General features: G+C 39.7%; 1 protein-coding gene across 5 annotated transcripts in view; it reads left to right on the top strand.

The window, feature by feature from the left end:
• The first annotated feature begins 143 nt into the window (after positions 1-143).
• Glrb (glycine receptor beta) overlaps positions 144-15192 on the top strand; it is an 83119-nt gene continuing 68070 nt past the window's right edge. Inside the window, exons 1-3 of one of the 5 annotated variants that reach the window (XM_063260876.1) lie at positions 266-280; positions 672-795; positions 1480-1630. In XM_063260876.1, coding sequence (XP_063116946.1) covers positions 1509-1630 — 122 coding nt within the window. In that variant the 5' untranslated portion in view covers positions 266-280; positions 672-795; positions 1480-1508. The other 4 variants (XM_063260875.1, XM_063260877.1, XM_063260878.1 and 1 more) reach the window with 4 other exon arrangements.

Genomic DNA, 15192 nt, shown 5'->3' with positions numbered 1-15192 from the left:
GACGCGCCAGCATCTGGGACCCGCGGGGATCCTCTTGGACGACGGGCCCCAGAGAGGCTGAGGATCGGGGAGCGCACACTCAGGCCATCCGAGGCCCTGCGCCCCCGGCGAGCGTGCCCCCCACTGGACCGGGTCCCGCCGGCCGCACAGCCCCGCCCCGGCCCGGCCACGGCGCAGGCTCCGCGGCGGCAGCGTGGGGTCGCGCGGCGCCGCCTCCCGGCCGCCAGGGCTGCGCGGCGCTGCGGTAAGGACGCGGGCCGAGCCGGGGTGGCCAGACAGGGTCGGGACGGGGACAGGATGGGGGGGGGGGGGATCGGGCCTGGAACTCGAATCAGGGATCCGGGCCTGGGTCGGTGGCGGGGATGGGGAGGGGGTCAGGGTCGAACTCCGGACCAGAACGCAGGACCAGGGTCGCAGACAGGAATCAGGAGCTGGGTCGGGCCAGGGACAGGAAGGGGGCGCCGGGCGCACCTCGCCATGGGCAGCTGCCCTCTGGGAGCCGGTAGATCCTGGGCCGGGCGGTGGAGACCAGAGACAGCGGGGATGCGCGGGGGTGCTTGCTGGCCCGGGGTCCCCGGACGCCAGTGCCGCAGCGATGCCTAAAGTAGGGTTTTGGTTTTCTTAAATTTTACTTATTTATTTATTTATTTTTTTTTTTTTGGATACAGCAGATTCTGGCAAGAATAGAATTGTTATTTGAGCATGAAGGATGTTATAAAATATAGCTAAGAAGATTATTGGAGGGCGTTTGGTCCCTAACCTGGAATTTCCAGAGTCATAATTTTGCTGATAGACGTTAGTATCACATGGAGGGGAGGTAAACAGCATGCACGGTATAAATTAATCAGGAGCGATGCTTACCTCTGTGGGGGGGGGCAGGAGGCAGCTTGCAGTCTCAGTGTGTGTGAGTTACTCGGGGAATTAAGTGTGAAGCTCTTTGATGCTAATTATTTTCTTTATCTCTACAGTTATTTAATACTGAACTAGTTTTATTGTTTTTTAAAAGATGAATATATGAAATTAAAATAATATATACATTAATATACATATAATTTACATTTCAGAAAAAAAATAGCTTCGATATTTCATTGGAGATAAGCATTTCAATTGTTAAATATCACAGAGGTATCTTTCTAAGCATGTTTTGATATAATATCCAGTTCAGTATCAATTTACAATTTTATATAACCCTAGAGTCAGAAGTTTTATAACAGTGACCTCTTACACCTCATTGGAGTCTTGTTTACTTTGCACCCGTTATTTAAACTGGCTTTTACTACTATATAAAAGAGACTTTACTACTACTATATAAAACATAATTTACTATATAGTGATGTGCAGATATACAGAATTTAGCAATGAAGATATGAAATACAAGTGTATTTGGCCTTTGGGTAATAATCATTGTGCTCCTTTAAAGGCAATCTTGTATTTCTCATTTGCTTCATAAATGTAAAATTCTCTTGTTCTCTCTTGTAGATCGAGCTCCCGAAATTTAATGTGTCAAGATGAAGTTCTTATTGACAATCACCGTTTTTATTTTAATTTCTTTGTGGGTGGAAGAAGCCTATGCTAAGGAAAAGTCTTCCAAGAAAGGGAAGGGGAAAAAGAAGCAGTATCTATGTCCCTCGTACGTGCTTCATGTCTTATATTCTTACATAGAGAAACATTGCTGCAGTTTTATAAAAGCAAGGTGGTTTATGAAAACCCAGATCCACAAACCTTTTCATATCAGATTATGTGCTCATTTTTTTATGGGTAGAAAACGACAGGGTGAAGACATTTTTAGAATGTGACAATTCTCTGTGCTGAAGGTACAGTTTTATGAAATTTTATTTGTGCTGTGGGTTTATGTAATATTTACTCACTATTTGCAAAATGAGAAAAAAGTATTGCTTTTTTGTGCTACTTTAATTAGACACTGAAATTGCATGTTTGGAGCCAATATTAGTTTTCAAATGCATATTCTTTTAAAATTACATAGATGAACTATGATCTTGAGGTCTGTTTGGTTTATATTGATGTATGACACAAGAAAATTTGTATTTCAGATTCGTTTGTACAGAATTTATATTAGGAAATTAGAGTATTTCTCAAAAAGTATATCGCTAAATGTGAGGTTCCTTGTTAAAAGAATTTAATTTAAATATACCCGCCCAAGATAAAGTTTTACATTTTGGATTTTTTTTATAGGAAGGCCCAATGTTACTGGTGGGAAAAAGCAGATAACTAATCGAGTAATCAAACAATATACACATAACTCTCAGAAAATACGTGTTTTGTGTCATAGCACAACCTATTCAGGGATCTGTAATAAAAACTAATTTAGTACTATGTCGTATCGATCATGGGTCACCCTGTATTTCAGCAGCAGCATCAAATACTATTGCTAAGTGTTTGTGGGGAACACTTAGGTAGATTTTGGGGTTGCCGTGCTTTGCATGGATGTGTAAGGCTAAGGCTTGGACATAGTGCTTCTAAGTCTAGCTTAAAGTTCCATATCAAAGAAGAGCTCCTTATTTTTACCTTGAATAGTCTTAATTATTCAAGTGTTTATTTGGTGGCAAACCGAAATTCAGGCTCTCTGACCCGGTGGTCCTGAATGAGACCTATGTCCCTCCTTGGTCATCTTCCAGGTTGGGTATCAGCCAGTCACAATGGGCGGATTCACAGTAACCCCAGTCAGCAGAGTTCAGGAGACACTTGCTGAAGATTGCACCCCTCAGGCTCCACAGGGGAAAGGATGTGGTTCCAAGTCTGAGATGCCTCATAAGTTAATCTTGTGTTTGCTGAGTGCGGGCAGATCGCCACCAGCTGCTGCAGGCCTTAGTCACGCTGGTCCTGTGCATGCCTCTGCAGTCCTGGAGCTGGAGGTTTCCCCTTGGAGGAGGCAAGGGCTCTTGTTCCCTCCCCGATCACCCCCTCCCAGTGCTCCTCAAGTCTCCTGCCAGTTGTCAGAGATCTGGACTGCACTTATAATTACCGAGTATTTTACTTGAGTGCCATGCAGCACATTCTTTTTCTTTTTGTGACTACACTATTAAATTACCTCACATATAAAACCAGACTCAAGATACTCATGGTGCTGATAGTAAGATTTTTTTAAAGTTACATTCAATAAAGAGTAAAGCAGTTTTCTCTTCCGTGAGTAGGGGAATCTTCAGTCTTCGAGTACAAGGAACCACGTGTACCAGCTAAGCCCATGTCAGCGTTTTGGACATGTTTAACAATTAATTGAAATTTTGTCTTGGAAATTTCTACCATAGTTTTACATTATTTTTTTATAATTATGAGATAGACAAAGCTTTGTCAGTAGTTGGAATGGTGGCATTGCTGAATATCTGGATTATTAAAAAGCAGATGAATCTTGGAGCATTAAGGGTTGTGTATTTCTTGAGCATTTTACTGAGAAACAAGGTTATCTTTATAATTGACTCTTTGGACCCTCAAATTAAGAATCTCAGCTACAGCAGTAGCTGGAATGAATATGTAAGCTGTTTATGGCTATAAAGTGATCTAATCTTTTCAACTTCTGTAAACTGGGTGTAAGACTAGACCCAGACTTTGACTAAGAGGAATGTTTGAAATTACAAAGCCTAGAAGTTAGTTGTAGACCATAGTAATACTTTTCAATATCCTTAAATTCCTGCCTTGTGATAGTTCGATATACTTACACTTCTCTTTGAATAGCTTTGGGAAAGAAACGGAATTCTACAGACCTAGTAGTTAACTTATGGGAAGCGAGACTGAAGTCTTCCTGTTTTATGATTCTAGCAATAGTTTTCCCTACAGACTATAAATATAGGAAACATGTTTTTAAAATGCATAAGAAAGGACTTGGGTTTCTTGATGTTCTAGACTATCATTTTAAAAATGTTATGGTATTTGTAAAGCTAGGGTTGGTTTGGTGTACTGTTCCATGTGTGTAACATATCTTGATTACTTCCATCCCCATCACTTCCCTCTTTCCTTTCACCCTTTCCCCATTTCTGAAATCTGCCTTCTGGTCTTCGAGGGCCAGGTCAGAAACTTTCCTGGCCCATTCATTTCACTTTTTAAAATTTGCATTGTTTTGAAATGCTAGAAAACCATAGAGTAATGTTAGCATTTCTCTCTCTCTCTCTCTCTCTCTCTCTCTCTCTCTCTCTCTCTCTCTCTCTGTCTCTTTCTCTCTCTCTGATGTATGCATGATGAGTACTTATCAAAGTACCTGAGAGTTTGCTCCCATAATTTGTAAGAAATTAACAAATAAATGCATTTATGTTAGGAACGGTACTTTAGGTAAGTCCTTAGACACACCTTTTTACAATCCCTATAGCTTGTACTTGTCTTTAATCTGAATATACTGATCTTCCCTTTGACTTTCTATTCTGACTCAGTGATTTGGCCCAAGTCCATGGCTGGAATTGTCATTGGTCACTGTTGGCTGCTGAGCTTCCCTGTCCTCTCAGGCCTGGCTTAAGAGGGCCATACTGATGGGTCCTGACTGTGATCACAAGCTCCTTAAAACATGACAGGACCTGGATCCAGAAGTCCTCCCCACTCATATCACAGTGTTCTCTTTCTCAGTAGAGGACATTCCCCATTCCTTCCATCCAAATTAAAAGCCCGGGACCAGTCAGCTGGTGATGCCACAGTGGGCAGGCACACAGGCCGTCTCACCCAGTAGCAGGCATCAGATAGCAGTTGTTTATTTCTGGACTAAAATTTCAGTATTGAGGTTTAACTGCAATGTTTGTATTTTGCCATAAACAGTAGGTTTGGGGTAGAGTTTGGGCACTCATCTCTAAAAGGTTCACTGTCACTGGTTTAGACCTTGCCTTTCTTTCTTTCTTTTTTTTTCATTTTGTTTTTGTTTTTGGTATTTGGTGTCAAACTCACAACCTTGTGCTTCCCAGGCAGGCACTTTGCCACTGAGCTACATCCCTGGCCAAGACCTTGTCTTTCTCTCTGAGCCTCTCCAGTTCTGTAGTCACCAAGACTTGCCAGTTCAGTCTTCACCAGTTCCAGAATTTCTCTTTGATTTTTATTCCCTTAAGAATCTTGCCTTGATTGCTCTCCATCCTCTCTGATGACATCCTTGCTTCTTACCTGCCTATATCAATTCTTGGTCCTCAGTGTCCCAACAGGGTACTTTCTAAATCTTAAATCTCATCAAGTCATTCTAATACTGGGCCCTTGAGGGACTTCTATGCCTGCTGTGGGTGGCTTGGATTTCTGGATCCACTAATGAGGATCCTGGTTGCTGCACCTCCAAGGGTGGGTGCCTTTTTCTATCAGGCCCTTGGGGGTCAGTGCACCCAAGGCTCACATCTCCTCCACATCTCTGCAGGTGTGCTTCCCTGACCTGCAGTGTCAGTGCTCACCAGCTGTCTTAACTCCTGTCTCAGGGCTCTTGCCTGAGTTCATAGCCATGGAAAGTATTTACTACCAGTGAGTCCTGAGCCTGGATGTCCACCCAGAGCACTCTGAGGACCACCACACTCACACCCACCATTAACCCATCTCATGATGCTGAGACTTAAATTCATTTCCAACCTAAATAATCCTCTTTCCTTTGGGAAACTTTTCCTAATCGCTTTGGAGGTTCTGTGATTGGAACCTAGGGCCTCGGCATGCTAGGCAAGTGTGCTACCACTGAGCCTTGCTCCTACCCCTGCTTTTTTAACCATGCTGACCTGATTAGATAACCCCATTCCATCCCTTTGAGTTTTTCCAACTGCCTCTCATGCTTAAAATATTTTATGGCAGTCATTAGGTGTAGAGCGTTTTTCCTCTATACTGTAAACTTGAAAACAGTGTCTTATTTGACTCTATCACCAGAGAATGTCAGTGCCTAGCACAAAATATACAGCTAATGGGAATTGGTTTAAAGTACTTGATCAACTCCTATTAAGTCATTGCATCTGGATTTTATTAAGCTGCTTGAGAATCACTTATGTGACCCCCATGGATGATCTTTAGAAACATGGAGTCAATATAAGGAGAAACAGATGAGTTAGCAAATAAGCTGTAGTGGGACAGCCCTGTCCTAGATTATGTTTCCTGGTGGAATTATGGGCTGGCCATCTTCAGTATTGTGATTAACATGACAGGTGGAGAGGAAGCACTTCTGAACTGAGGCTGTGTAATACTGGACCTGTTGTGAGTATGTGGGACATAATTGAGAAAGTTGCTTGCTCGTGTAGGCTAAAGTGATAAACTACATGTAATAAGAATTAAATACAAATTACATCTTGGTTCAGACATTACTTGTACAAGTCTAGAGAGGATGGAAAAAACAGCATGACAGTGGATTTGGAAAAGTTCTTGACATTGTAATCACAACGCAAATGAATGCATGTGTGTACATGTAGAACTGATGAGAGAAATTAGTGCTTTAATAATTCAATATTAACTATGTTGTTTTATTTAATATCAGCAAAGTATAAAGAAATTTCCATACTATACTAGTCAATATTTTTAAGGCAGATATAACAGTAGAAATAATTAAAATCACATTAGGAAAAGCTGAAGAAACTAAAGACAAAGTTTTTTTCAAGTATTGAAAACTGTGATATGAATGAGAAGGTAGATTTTGATGACATCAGTGGTTAATACCAGGACGGATTAGTAAAAAGGATTGGGAGTGCTGTTTTGGGCTTCAAATTAAGAATAACTTTCTAGTAGGGACCTGCCAAGATACACCTAATCATAAGGGAAGTGGTAATGCTTCCTGTTATTGGAGGTGCTTGGGCAGGTGAGAAATTACTTGGTAGTGACATTGTAGAGAAGGGCTGAGCACTGGAGAGGCATCAAGAAGATGTTGTTATTGAAGGTCGTTTCAGTTGGTGAAATTTTTAGGAGCTATAATTCTAATGTATTATTTGATCAACAGCATTGTAATTATTCTATAACAAAATGAAATGGAAAGTATCATTTTACAAATTTACATATATTTGCCTTTATTTTTGCTGTATTGACCTAGAAGGTTTTACCATATAAAGTAAACTATGTCTTGATTTTGTGCTGGTAAGAATTTAAACATCTTTCATGACAGAATTTTTCCTTGAAATTGCTTGAATTATCATACCTTCAAAAATACTGCTCTCAGATCCAGAATCTTCTGATGTTATCCAGCAGGCAAAAGTATATCAGGCTACTATACTTCTGAAGGAAAAAATGGTTTCACAGTGATAAATGAAGTGATGTATTCCATGCCTATCATAATAAGACAGAGGTGTGAATACATATTTATATTTGTAAATATATTATATATGAAACTAGAGCATATTGGAGCATTTGCAGAAATTTTCATTGAAAACCAGTAAGAAATCAGAATTACCTCAGTAAACAACAACATCAAGAAAACCAAAACAAAAGTTTTCTATTGTATTTTTGCTCTTCATCGATGTAGTAACACTTGTGATATTGAAATTTTCAGGCAATATGATGCCTTAGTATTGTATTGTGCCTTTTGTGGTGACTGAATTTCAGACGTTTGGTAGCTCGTGATAAGTGGAGCTAATTTATTTCCAAGTGGTGCTTGAAATCCCTCATTTCCCCCATGTTTGGCTCGTACCATGCTTTAGGTAGAGGAGGTTAAGAACAAGCCCTGAAGGCAGGAAACCTGCTGTTACTCCGTGTATGGCCTTGTGAACGTGTATCTACCCATCTTTTAAAGTCATTTTCCACCATGTGTTGACATGACAACTATCTTCTCAGTTTTTCAAATTGACGCTCTTGTTATTCCAGTTACTTAGCCAGGAAGCAAATGAAAACTGGTTTTCTTTGTCTTAAAATGATCTGCAGTATCCTCTTGCAGGTTTTTCTTTAGTGCATCTCCTTGTACTGTCATTATCAGTGGCTCTGTTACAGTATTTCTCTAGTTATGTCTGCCCTGCTATTTTCTTTGCTCCTTCTCCTGCACTGTTTCATTTTCTCCTTGTGAGTATGATGTGCACCAACCCACAGCAGCGCCATGCTGCCTGATAACTAGTATGTGCGTGCTACCCTGATTTTCTAGGGCTTCCAGACTTCGCGTGAAACTACTCTGTCACTTTAGAAAGGTTGATCAGCCCTAACCTTTTCTTTCTATTACTCATTTTACAGCTTCCTCTTTACATTGTCTAGTTTCACTAGTTCTTCAGGGCTTATCTCTGATATTACCTTGGCTAACCAGACTTTTTAAATAACTAGAAGATTTCATTGTAAATATGACGGTTATGAATTAATGACATGCGATAGCAGTTTAACCTTTTGATGCTTTGGACATGACTAGAAATATAACATTAAATGGGAAAAAGTGTTAGTCTCATGTTGAGTAATTCATCGGGAATATTGTTGTTAAATTCTGATTGCTATAGTTTATGACAGTAACAATTAATGTAGAAGCTTGTTTGGAGAATCGCTGTGTTTGATTAATCATGAATATTGTGGGCTGTTGTTTGATTAATTGTACTGCAGGTTGTTTTCTCTGAAGCAACAAAAGGAATCAGCCACGATCTAAGATGTTACATAGAATGAGGTAAACATCTTTTGTATTATCCCAAGTTATAAAACTAGGACCAGAAAAATTCAGGAGGTGAGTTCAAATTAATTGACAATATGAAAAGAGAAAATGGATTTCTGGGAGTCTCTGTCACCAGAGTGCTTAAACACAGCGTGGGTAGGAACACAGTCAAGTTCAACCCCTACAAGGAAATTAAGAATTTTTAAAATTCTTTTTCTTTCCCAAGGTCTATTAATGTTCAATGCTTTGGTCTCCCAGGGTCCAGGTGTCTACTGCGTGGTTGAAACTTAATTAGATTTAATTCTTTACATGATGGCATCTTCTCTTTCCTTGTTAAGCCACACTTAATATTAACTAATTTGTAAATACTTTAGATGATGGGCTTATGTATAATTTTATATCCTGCCTCCCTCAGAATTCTTTTTATGATTATTCCTTTCTACGCTTGCCAAATCAGATGAAATCATATGAGTAAATTATTGCATAGAAAAATCATAAATTGATCTTTGATATATTAGTGCCTTGGCAGTAAAGCCATGAAATGTGTTCTTCACAATTCTCTTTGTATGCCTGCTAAATCGTGACGGACAAGGTTTTATCTAAATCCTCAGCCTGCATCACTTTCAAAAATGATTGAATTTGGTTGCAGAAATGCACTGAGTTTCATAGAAAATGAAGCAAAGAGTAGATCTGTTTACAAAAGTCTCCTGTGTCCTCCTTGAGATGATGCCACCACTGGCTGTTACTGCTTGCTGCAAAGATCTGAGGACCCTTTAGAGTAAATGAGTCCTCTTATTATAGATTTTGTATGGATATGCACACTTAGAATGCAAGAAGATAATTACTCAAATTTATGTATACACAAATCGCTCCTCTGAGAAATGATGTAAATGTGAAGTATTCCCAGAGCTCCCATTGGAATAAAAATAAAACACTAAATCACTAATAGAATACGTTGGATAACTTGAAACATATGACCTTTATGAATCCTCATATCAAGAAAAAGCATTAGGATTTGTGATTATTTGGGGAAGTTGACTCTTACGTTTCCTGCGAGCAGTGCAGTAGGAACTAGGAATGCTTGATGGGTTAACAAACAATCATTACATTAAGGTTTGTCTCGGTAGCCCGAGGGGCAGGTCTAACAAGATTACCTGAAACTGACGGCAGCCCTCTAACAGCATCTGTAATGTCTGTTCTCATTGACTTGAAAATGTATAATATTTATGGTTCAGTTCTACACATGCAGATGTTCTCAGTAGGAATTTCCAGTTGTGTGCTTTGTGTATTGGTCTTATCTTGGCGGGGTCTCCATTGTGGTTATGCAGCCTTCTTCCTTGCCCATGGGTGGCTCTGCTGCTGCCTTTCCATCCAGTTTTGGTGTTTTATTCTACTCATTTGTAGCCTTAGCATAAGATTTTAACCTTTACTTTAAAGTTCATGGGGCTGAAGCTTCCATAGAAGCCTCCCTTTTGCACTCCAGCTACCTACTGCAGTGTTCTTACATCTCTCCTCTGCTCTGGTCTGGGAAGAAACCCTTCCTCTGAAACCCTGGACCCTGCCTCCTCCTTTGCCCCCTAAAGCATCCTTCTTACCCGCTTCCTGCTGCACACTGGCGTTTTACACTTTCTTCTTCATCTATATTTTCCAAGTGCATACATACACACACACACACACACACACACACACACACACACACACACACACCCGGGGTCTGTCACTGAGAAACGCATATGGATTTTATAGTCCCCTTTAATGTTTCTTCCTTCTGTGGATGCTGATTTTTGTGTGACACCTTGTGCTTCCTGAAGTGCGTTTCATCATTTCATTCCTTTATTTGAATTTCATCAATTGCAAAAGCCATGCATTATTGTTACAGATGAAGCAATGCAAACCACTTTATCATTCCCTTGTTAATATCTTTTGGCCCCATCACTGCCCCACTATTTTGCTGAAGATATTTATTTTATTGTCCTTAAATAAATCTAATGACTTTCTCTTAAATTCTTGTTTTTACTTGATAAAGGTGGTTCATTGTTGTGTACATCCCAAGACAACTCCCTTTCACCCGTCCCACCATTGACTTCCAGACTTTACTGACTTCTGGGTCTCTTTCAGGCTCTCTAATTATAACTGACTGGCCACTTGGTCTGGCTAGTCTTCTTTTGTCCTAAAGTACTGAGTTTTGCTAGTTGTCCTTGGTTCTTTTAGGCTTTGACCCGTCGATTGTCCTCTTAGTGTTTTTGGTTTGTGTCTATGTTATGCGTATATCTTCATCCCTTGCTCTTATGATTTCTACATACTTATTTTTAATTTCCCATTGAACCCTAAAGTTAATGGGTAAAGCACCCTACACTGGCCATCCCGTCTTTATCCCCCAGCCCAGCGTCCAGCCTTTCACAGGATATGTCTGGGCATCTCAGTTTCTTGTGTGCCCTGTTGTTTTTATCCTTGTCTCTCATCACTTATCTTTGTGGTTCTTACAGTGAATTTTGCAGTTGGCTGTTTCTCCCCATCTGTGCTGCTGTGGGTTTGCCAGGCTTTGCTCATTTCACCTCCTGTCTGTCACTGCAGTCACTTCCTGCAAACCAGAGCTTAACCCTGTTCTTTTCAATTTGTTGGTACTGTACAGACAGGGACCTCAGACTGCAGACCTCAGGCCTCATTTGTAATCTGCAAAGAGCTTGCTTCGTGTGGATTACGTCTGCTGATGTTGCTTTCTTATGAACCGAAACAAATTTTGAGTGTGTTTATCTATGAAACCATTTAAGAGCTCATGGTGTAATCAGTGATGGAGAAGTTGGCTGGCATGAGGCAGACCCTGGATTTGAACCTGACCCAAAGGAGCCAACAGCAAACACTTGCAGTAACTGTGGCTATTAACTAGTTCTGTGAGCTGTTGATTTTATTAAAATTGACTGCATTTTCAAAAATCTAATTAATAACTTCTCATTAATGTGCTTCACATTACTGCATGTCAGTGTGGCGGCTGGCTTCATGGAAGACAGCAGGGTTCTCCTGCTTGTGCATTTGCTTCATTGTGATGTATTATTTTGATTGAAATATGAGAAGACAATGTGATCTCATGCAGACATAATTGGAAAAAGGAAGAGTAACTTAATAGCCTTTTCATAATTATGAATGGTCTCCTTTAATATCATGCCAAAAATTGACAAATAATAGTTCCTTAAGAGATAGCTCAATGTGAAATCTGAAGTCAGATCAGTGAGTATTTTGTTTTCTGTTCAATTAAATTTCACTATTCTGCCTCACACGTCTAAGGACTCTCTTTTCAATCTTATAGCATCACACATTGGACATATGGAAAATACTGATTTGTTGAATTTTGAAAATCTTCCCTATCTTGACATATTTCATTATACAATATCAAAAGAAATCCATCTCCTGTATCAGTGCTTACCTCTGGAAAAAGTGTGCAAATGCTAGTGGCTAATATTTTTTCTAAAACTCCAGTTTTTTTGAAAGCTACAGCATTGTATCATTGGCAACAAATACTTGGAGTGATATTTTCTTAAAATTACAGACTGTTTTTCCGTGGTAATTGGGGAGAGGGGCTCATCTTGTTCAGCTGGTCAGTCTGTCCCTCAGGTCCACTTTCCCAGAAACAGCTGTGCTCCGTTGGCGTGCAGCCAGCCTACCGTACAGATCCACTGCATTTTGTCAGGTAAAATACTAAGGAGATACTGACTTTGGTCTCAAAATTTAATAAAGTTAATATTTTCTTACTACTTCTTTAGGCGCACTGCTTAGGCGCACTGTCTTATGAGTATTTTGCTTAATTCTTACTGCTGGGATACAGTGGCAAAGAATACATGGACACGTAGTGGGTATACTACTACTTTCTTGATTTGTGCTGATGAACTATTAGTTTTACCCACCATTGCTCTTGCACCATCAGTACACATTGAGCACAGAAAAAGAAAATTGTGTTATTATGAATATTTTTGGACTCTGTGGACTACTGAAGTTCTTGGGTACTATGGATTTCAGTGAATTATACTTTGAGAATCATTACTCCTTAGTTTCAACATATTTATGGGATTAATGTACATCCAATTGTGTTCTTCCTTACTCATGGCCAGCTTGTCCTCTTTCCAGCTCTGCTCTGTCCTTCCTGTAACTTTCCTTGGGTTACTGTCCTCTGTTCTCAAACAGCCAGATCTCCTCGTGAGCCTCTTGTATATAAGAAAACCTGACCATATGGAGGTACTTGAATGTCTTTCTGAAGGTCACAGTGTGCGTAGCCATAGATATTTTAGGTTCCTTTTTTTTTGCTCATATGAACATGTCAGAGTCCATTCTGACAGGTTAGAAACCTCTGAAGAGGCAGAGCAGACCTCTTTCCTAAAGCAGTGCCCCTCTGGTGACAGATCCCAGTTTAAACCTAGGTCTTTCAGTTCCCCCTTCAAGTTTCTCATGGATATTCTACTCTTCAGGTTCGTTTTATCTAATTTCACTGATGGCAACACATTGTTCATCTTTGTTTTCATTCAGTCTTTATTTTTATCATTTTCAAGCAGCATTTGGGGCTTGCTTGTGCCTTCACTAAAATTTCAATTTCACTGACTTTTAAAAAAAATAACAGAACATTACTGCCAGAGGACACAGGCTTCTAGTCTTCCTTTGCATACACATGTGTTCTGCCACATAAATGCACCTCATTAGGTTTAATTAGTAGTGTTTAATCTGGGCATTACCTGCCAATGGAGGTTTGGTAAATACCATTGTTAGGAAACCGTGTTTTAATTTGCTCTTCATACTACAGGCATTTAAACAGCTTCACAGGATGCACCTGAGAGAGAAGTGCATTTAAACTGTACCGCAGTAAGAGCTGGTAGGACCAAGGGGAAACCAGAAATTTAGCTCTCACATGTTGAGTCTGAAATGTCCATTAGATATCAAAGAGGAAATGTTACTGGATTTTGCAATGCAGAGTCAGAAGTTCTGGGAAATGGGGTTGGCTGCAGGTAGAAATCTGAGAGTTGTAAATTATGATAATAGGTGAGGTCACTGAGAAAAGATTGGGAATACGTTTGGAAAAATGAAGAACAGGCAAAAGACAACCAGGAGGAGCAGCCAGGATCACAATGTGATTGATGTCTCGTACTTGGATCTCTGTGAAGTTAAGAAAATCTTTTATTGCTGATGTAATAGCGGGGACTGTTTTTGGGTCTGAGGACATGAGCGCTTTGAGGGAATTGGCCTTTGAGTTTGATGACATAGTTTATCTTGACAAATTTATTTTTATGGACAGTATTGACAAAAGTCTTCATGGATAATATCCAAAGGTTATTGCAAAGAGAAGAAATGAGAGAGACAAATGTTAAAATTTGTTTGAAGACTCTTTGATGGAAAAGAAAGCAGAAAAGTTGGCCATAGTGGAGTTGTAAGGTCATTGGAAAGGTTTCTAACAGATGGGCGTTAGGAATGCACGTTTGTAAGCCAATGAAAAGGTAAAAGAAGAGGACATTTGTCATGCAAGAGAGGACTGTTGCAGAGTAATTCACCACGTCTGAGCTTCTTAGGTGAGTGCAAAGTATAACACTGAGCAGCATTTTATATCTTTTTAAAGTTTATACATAAGGTTCACAATCAGATTAGCGATTATTTTTCTCAAAGCCATGTAAGGTTGGAAAATATAGTGAGGGTTTTAATAAGGTATCAGCATATCAGCAACTTCTAACCTTGGCCTTTAATTAGGACCCAGATTCAGGGTAAAATATGTTACTCAACTAGCTGAGCAGTCTAAGTCTTTTGACAAATAGAATATACAGTGTGTTACTGAAGTCTCAGTTTTGTAAACACAGCATCTGAAAAGCCTGTGTGAGATTTAATTATGGCTCGCTGCGCTCCATGAGTTCTGGGGCAGGAGTGAGTATAATGTCAGGTTTTCTTTCCTTAGCTCTTGTCTGCCTTGGACAGTGATTTCTAAGCAGTGTTACACAGTTATCTTTCACTGGTGTGTGAAATTCCAGGAGAGAGAACTTATTTAGAAAGGTATATTAATCATTGTAAGATTTCTTTTGGATGGCAGATAAAATTCCTATGGTGATATTTCAGGGAAAGAAATAGAATCCCTAGGATGTAAGATGTAATCTTTTGCATGATGCTGTTATCAGATCAGAATAATTTTTAAGAATTCATCTTATAAATTTTATGGGCTATCATCTGACAATTTGATAGTGACCAAATCTGGGTAGTTAATATTTCTATTTCCCAAAACAGTTTTTTTTTAAATTTAACTAATAAACTGATTAACAATGTGTTAAGGATGAAGCATGGTATTAATGTTTCCATCTCTCTGTCATTATATTTGAAGCCTCCAAGACGCTTTCTTCCCCTTATTGTAAAATTATGATAGGTTATTGTGTGCTCTCAGCGCCCTTCCCCTCTGCCCCACAGAAGTCTGGCACTAACTACTTCTGTATCTCATTGTGCTTGGCACCTACTATTTATACTTTCACAATTCCCCCAATCTTTCTCTTCTCAAACTCTCCTAGTAACTATTACAAATGACAGTGAGTTTTTTGACCTCCACGTATCAGATAGAGCATGAACCGCCCCCTTTTCGGTTACTTTGTGTTCCCCAGTTCCATCTGTCTTGCTTTGTAGTGACTCGGTAGTATTCCCTTGTGTACCCACACCATATTCTCTTCCTCAGTTTGTCTGTTATGAACATT

The sequence above is a fragment of the Cavia porcellus genome, unplaced genomic scaffold (genome assembly GCF_034190915.1).
Source record: "Cavia porcellus strain 051 isolate PalLab524CR breed Dunkin Hartley unplaced genomic scaffold, mCavPor4.1 scaffold_14, whole genome shotgun sequence".
Lineage (NCBI taxonomy): Eukaryota > Metazoa > Chordata > Mammalia > Rodentia > Caviidae > Cavia > Cavia porcellus.
The sequence above is the reverse complement of the archived record's forward strand: the minus strand, read 5'-3'. Positions and strand labels throughout refer to the sequence as shown.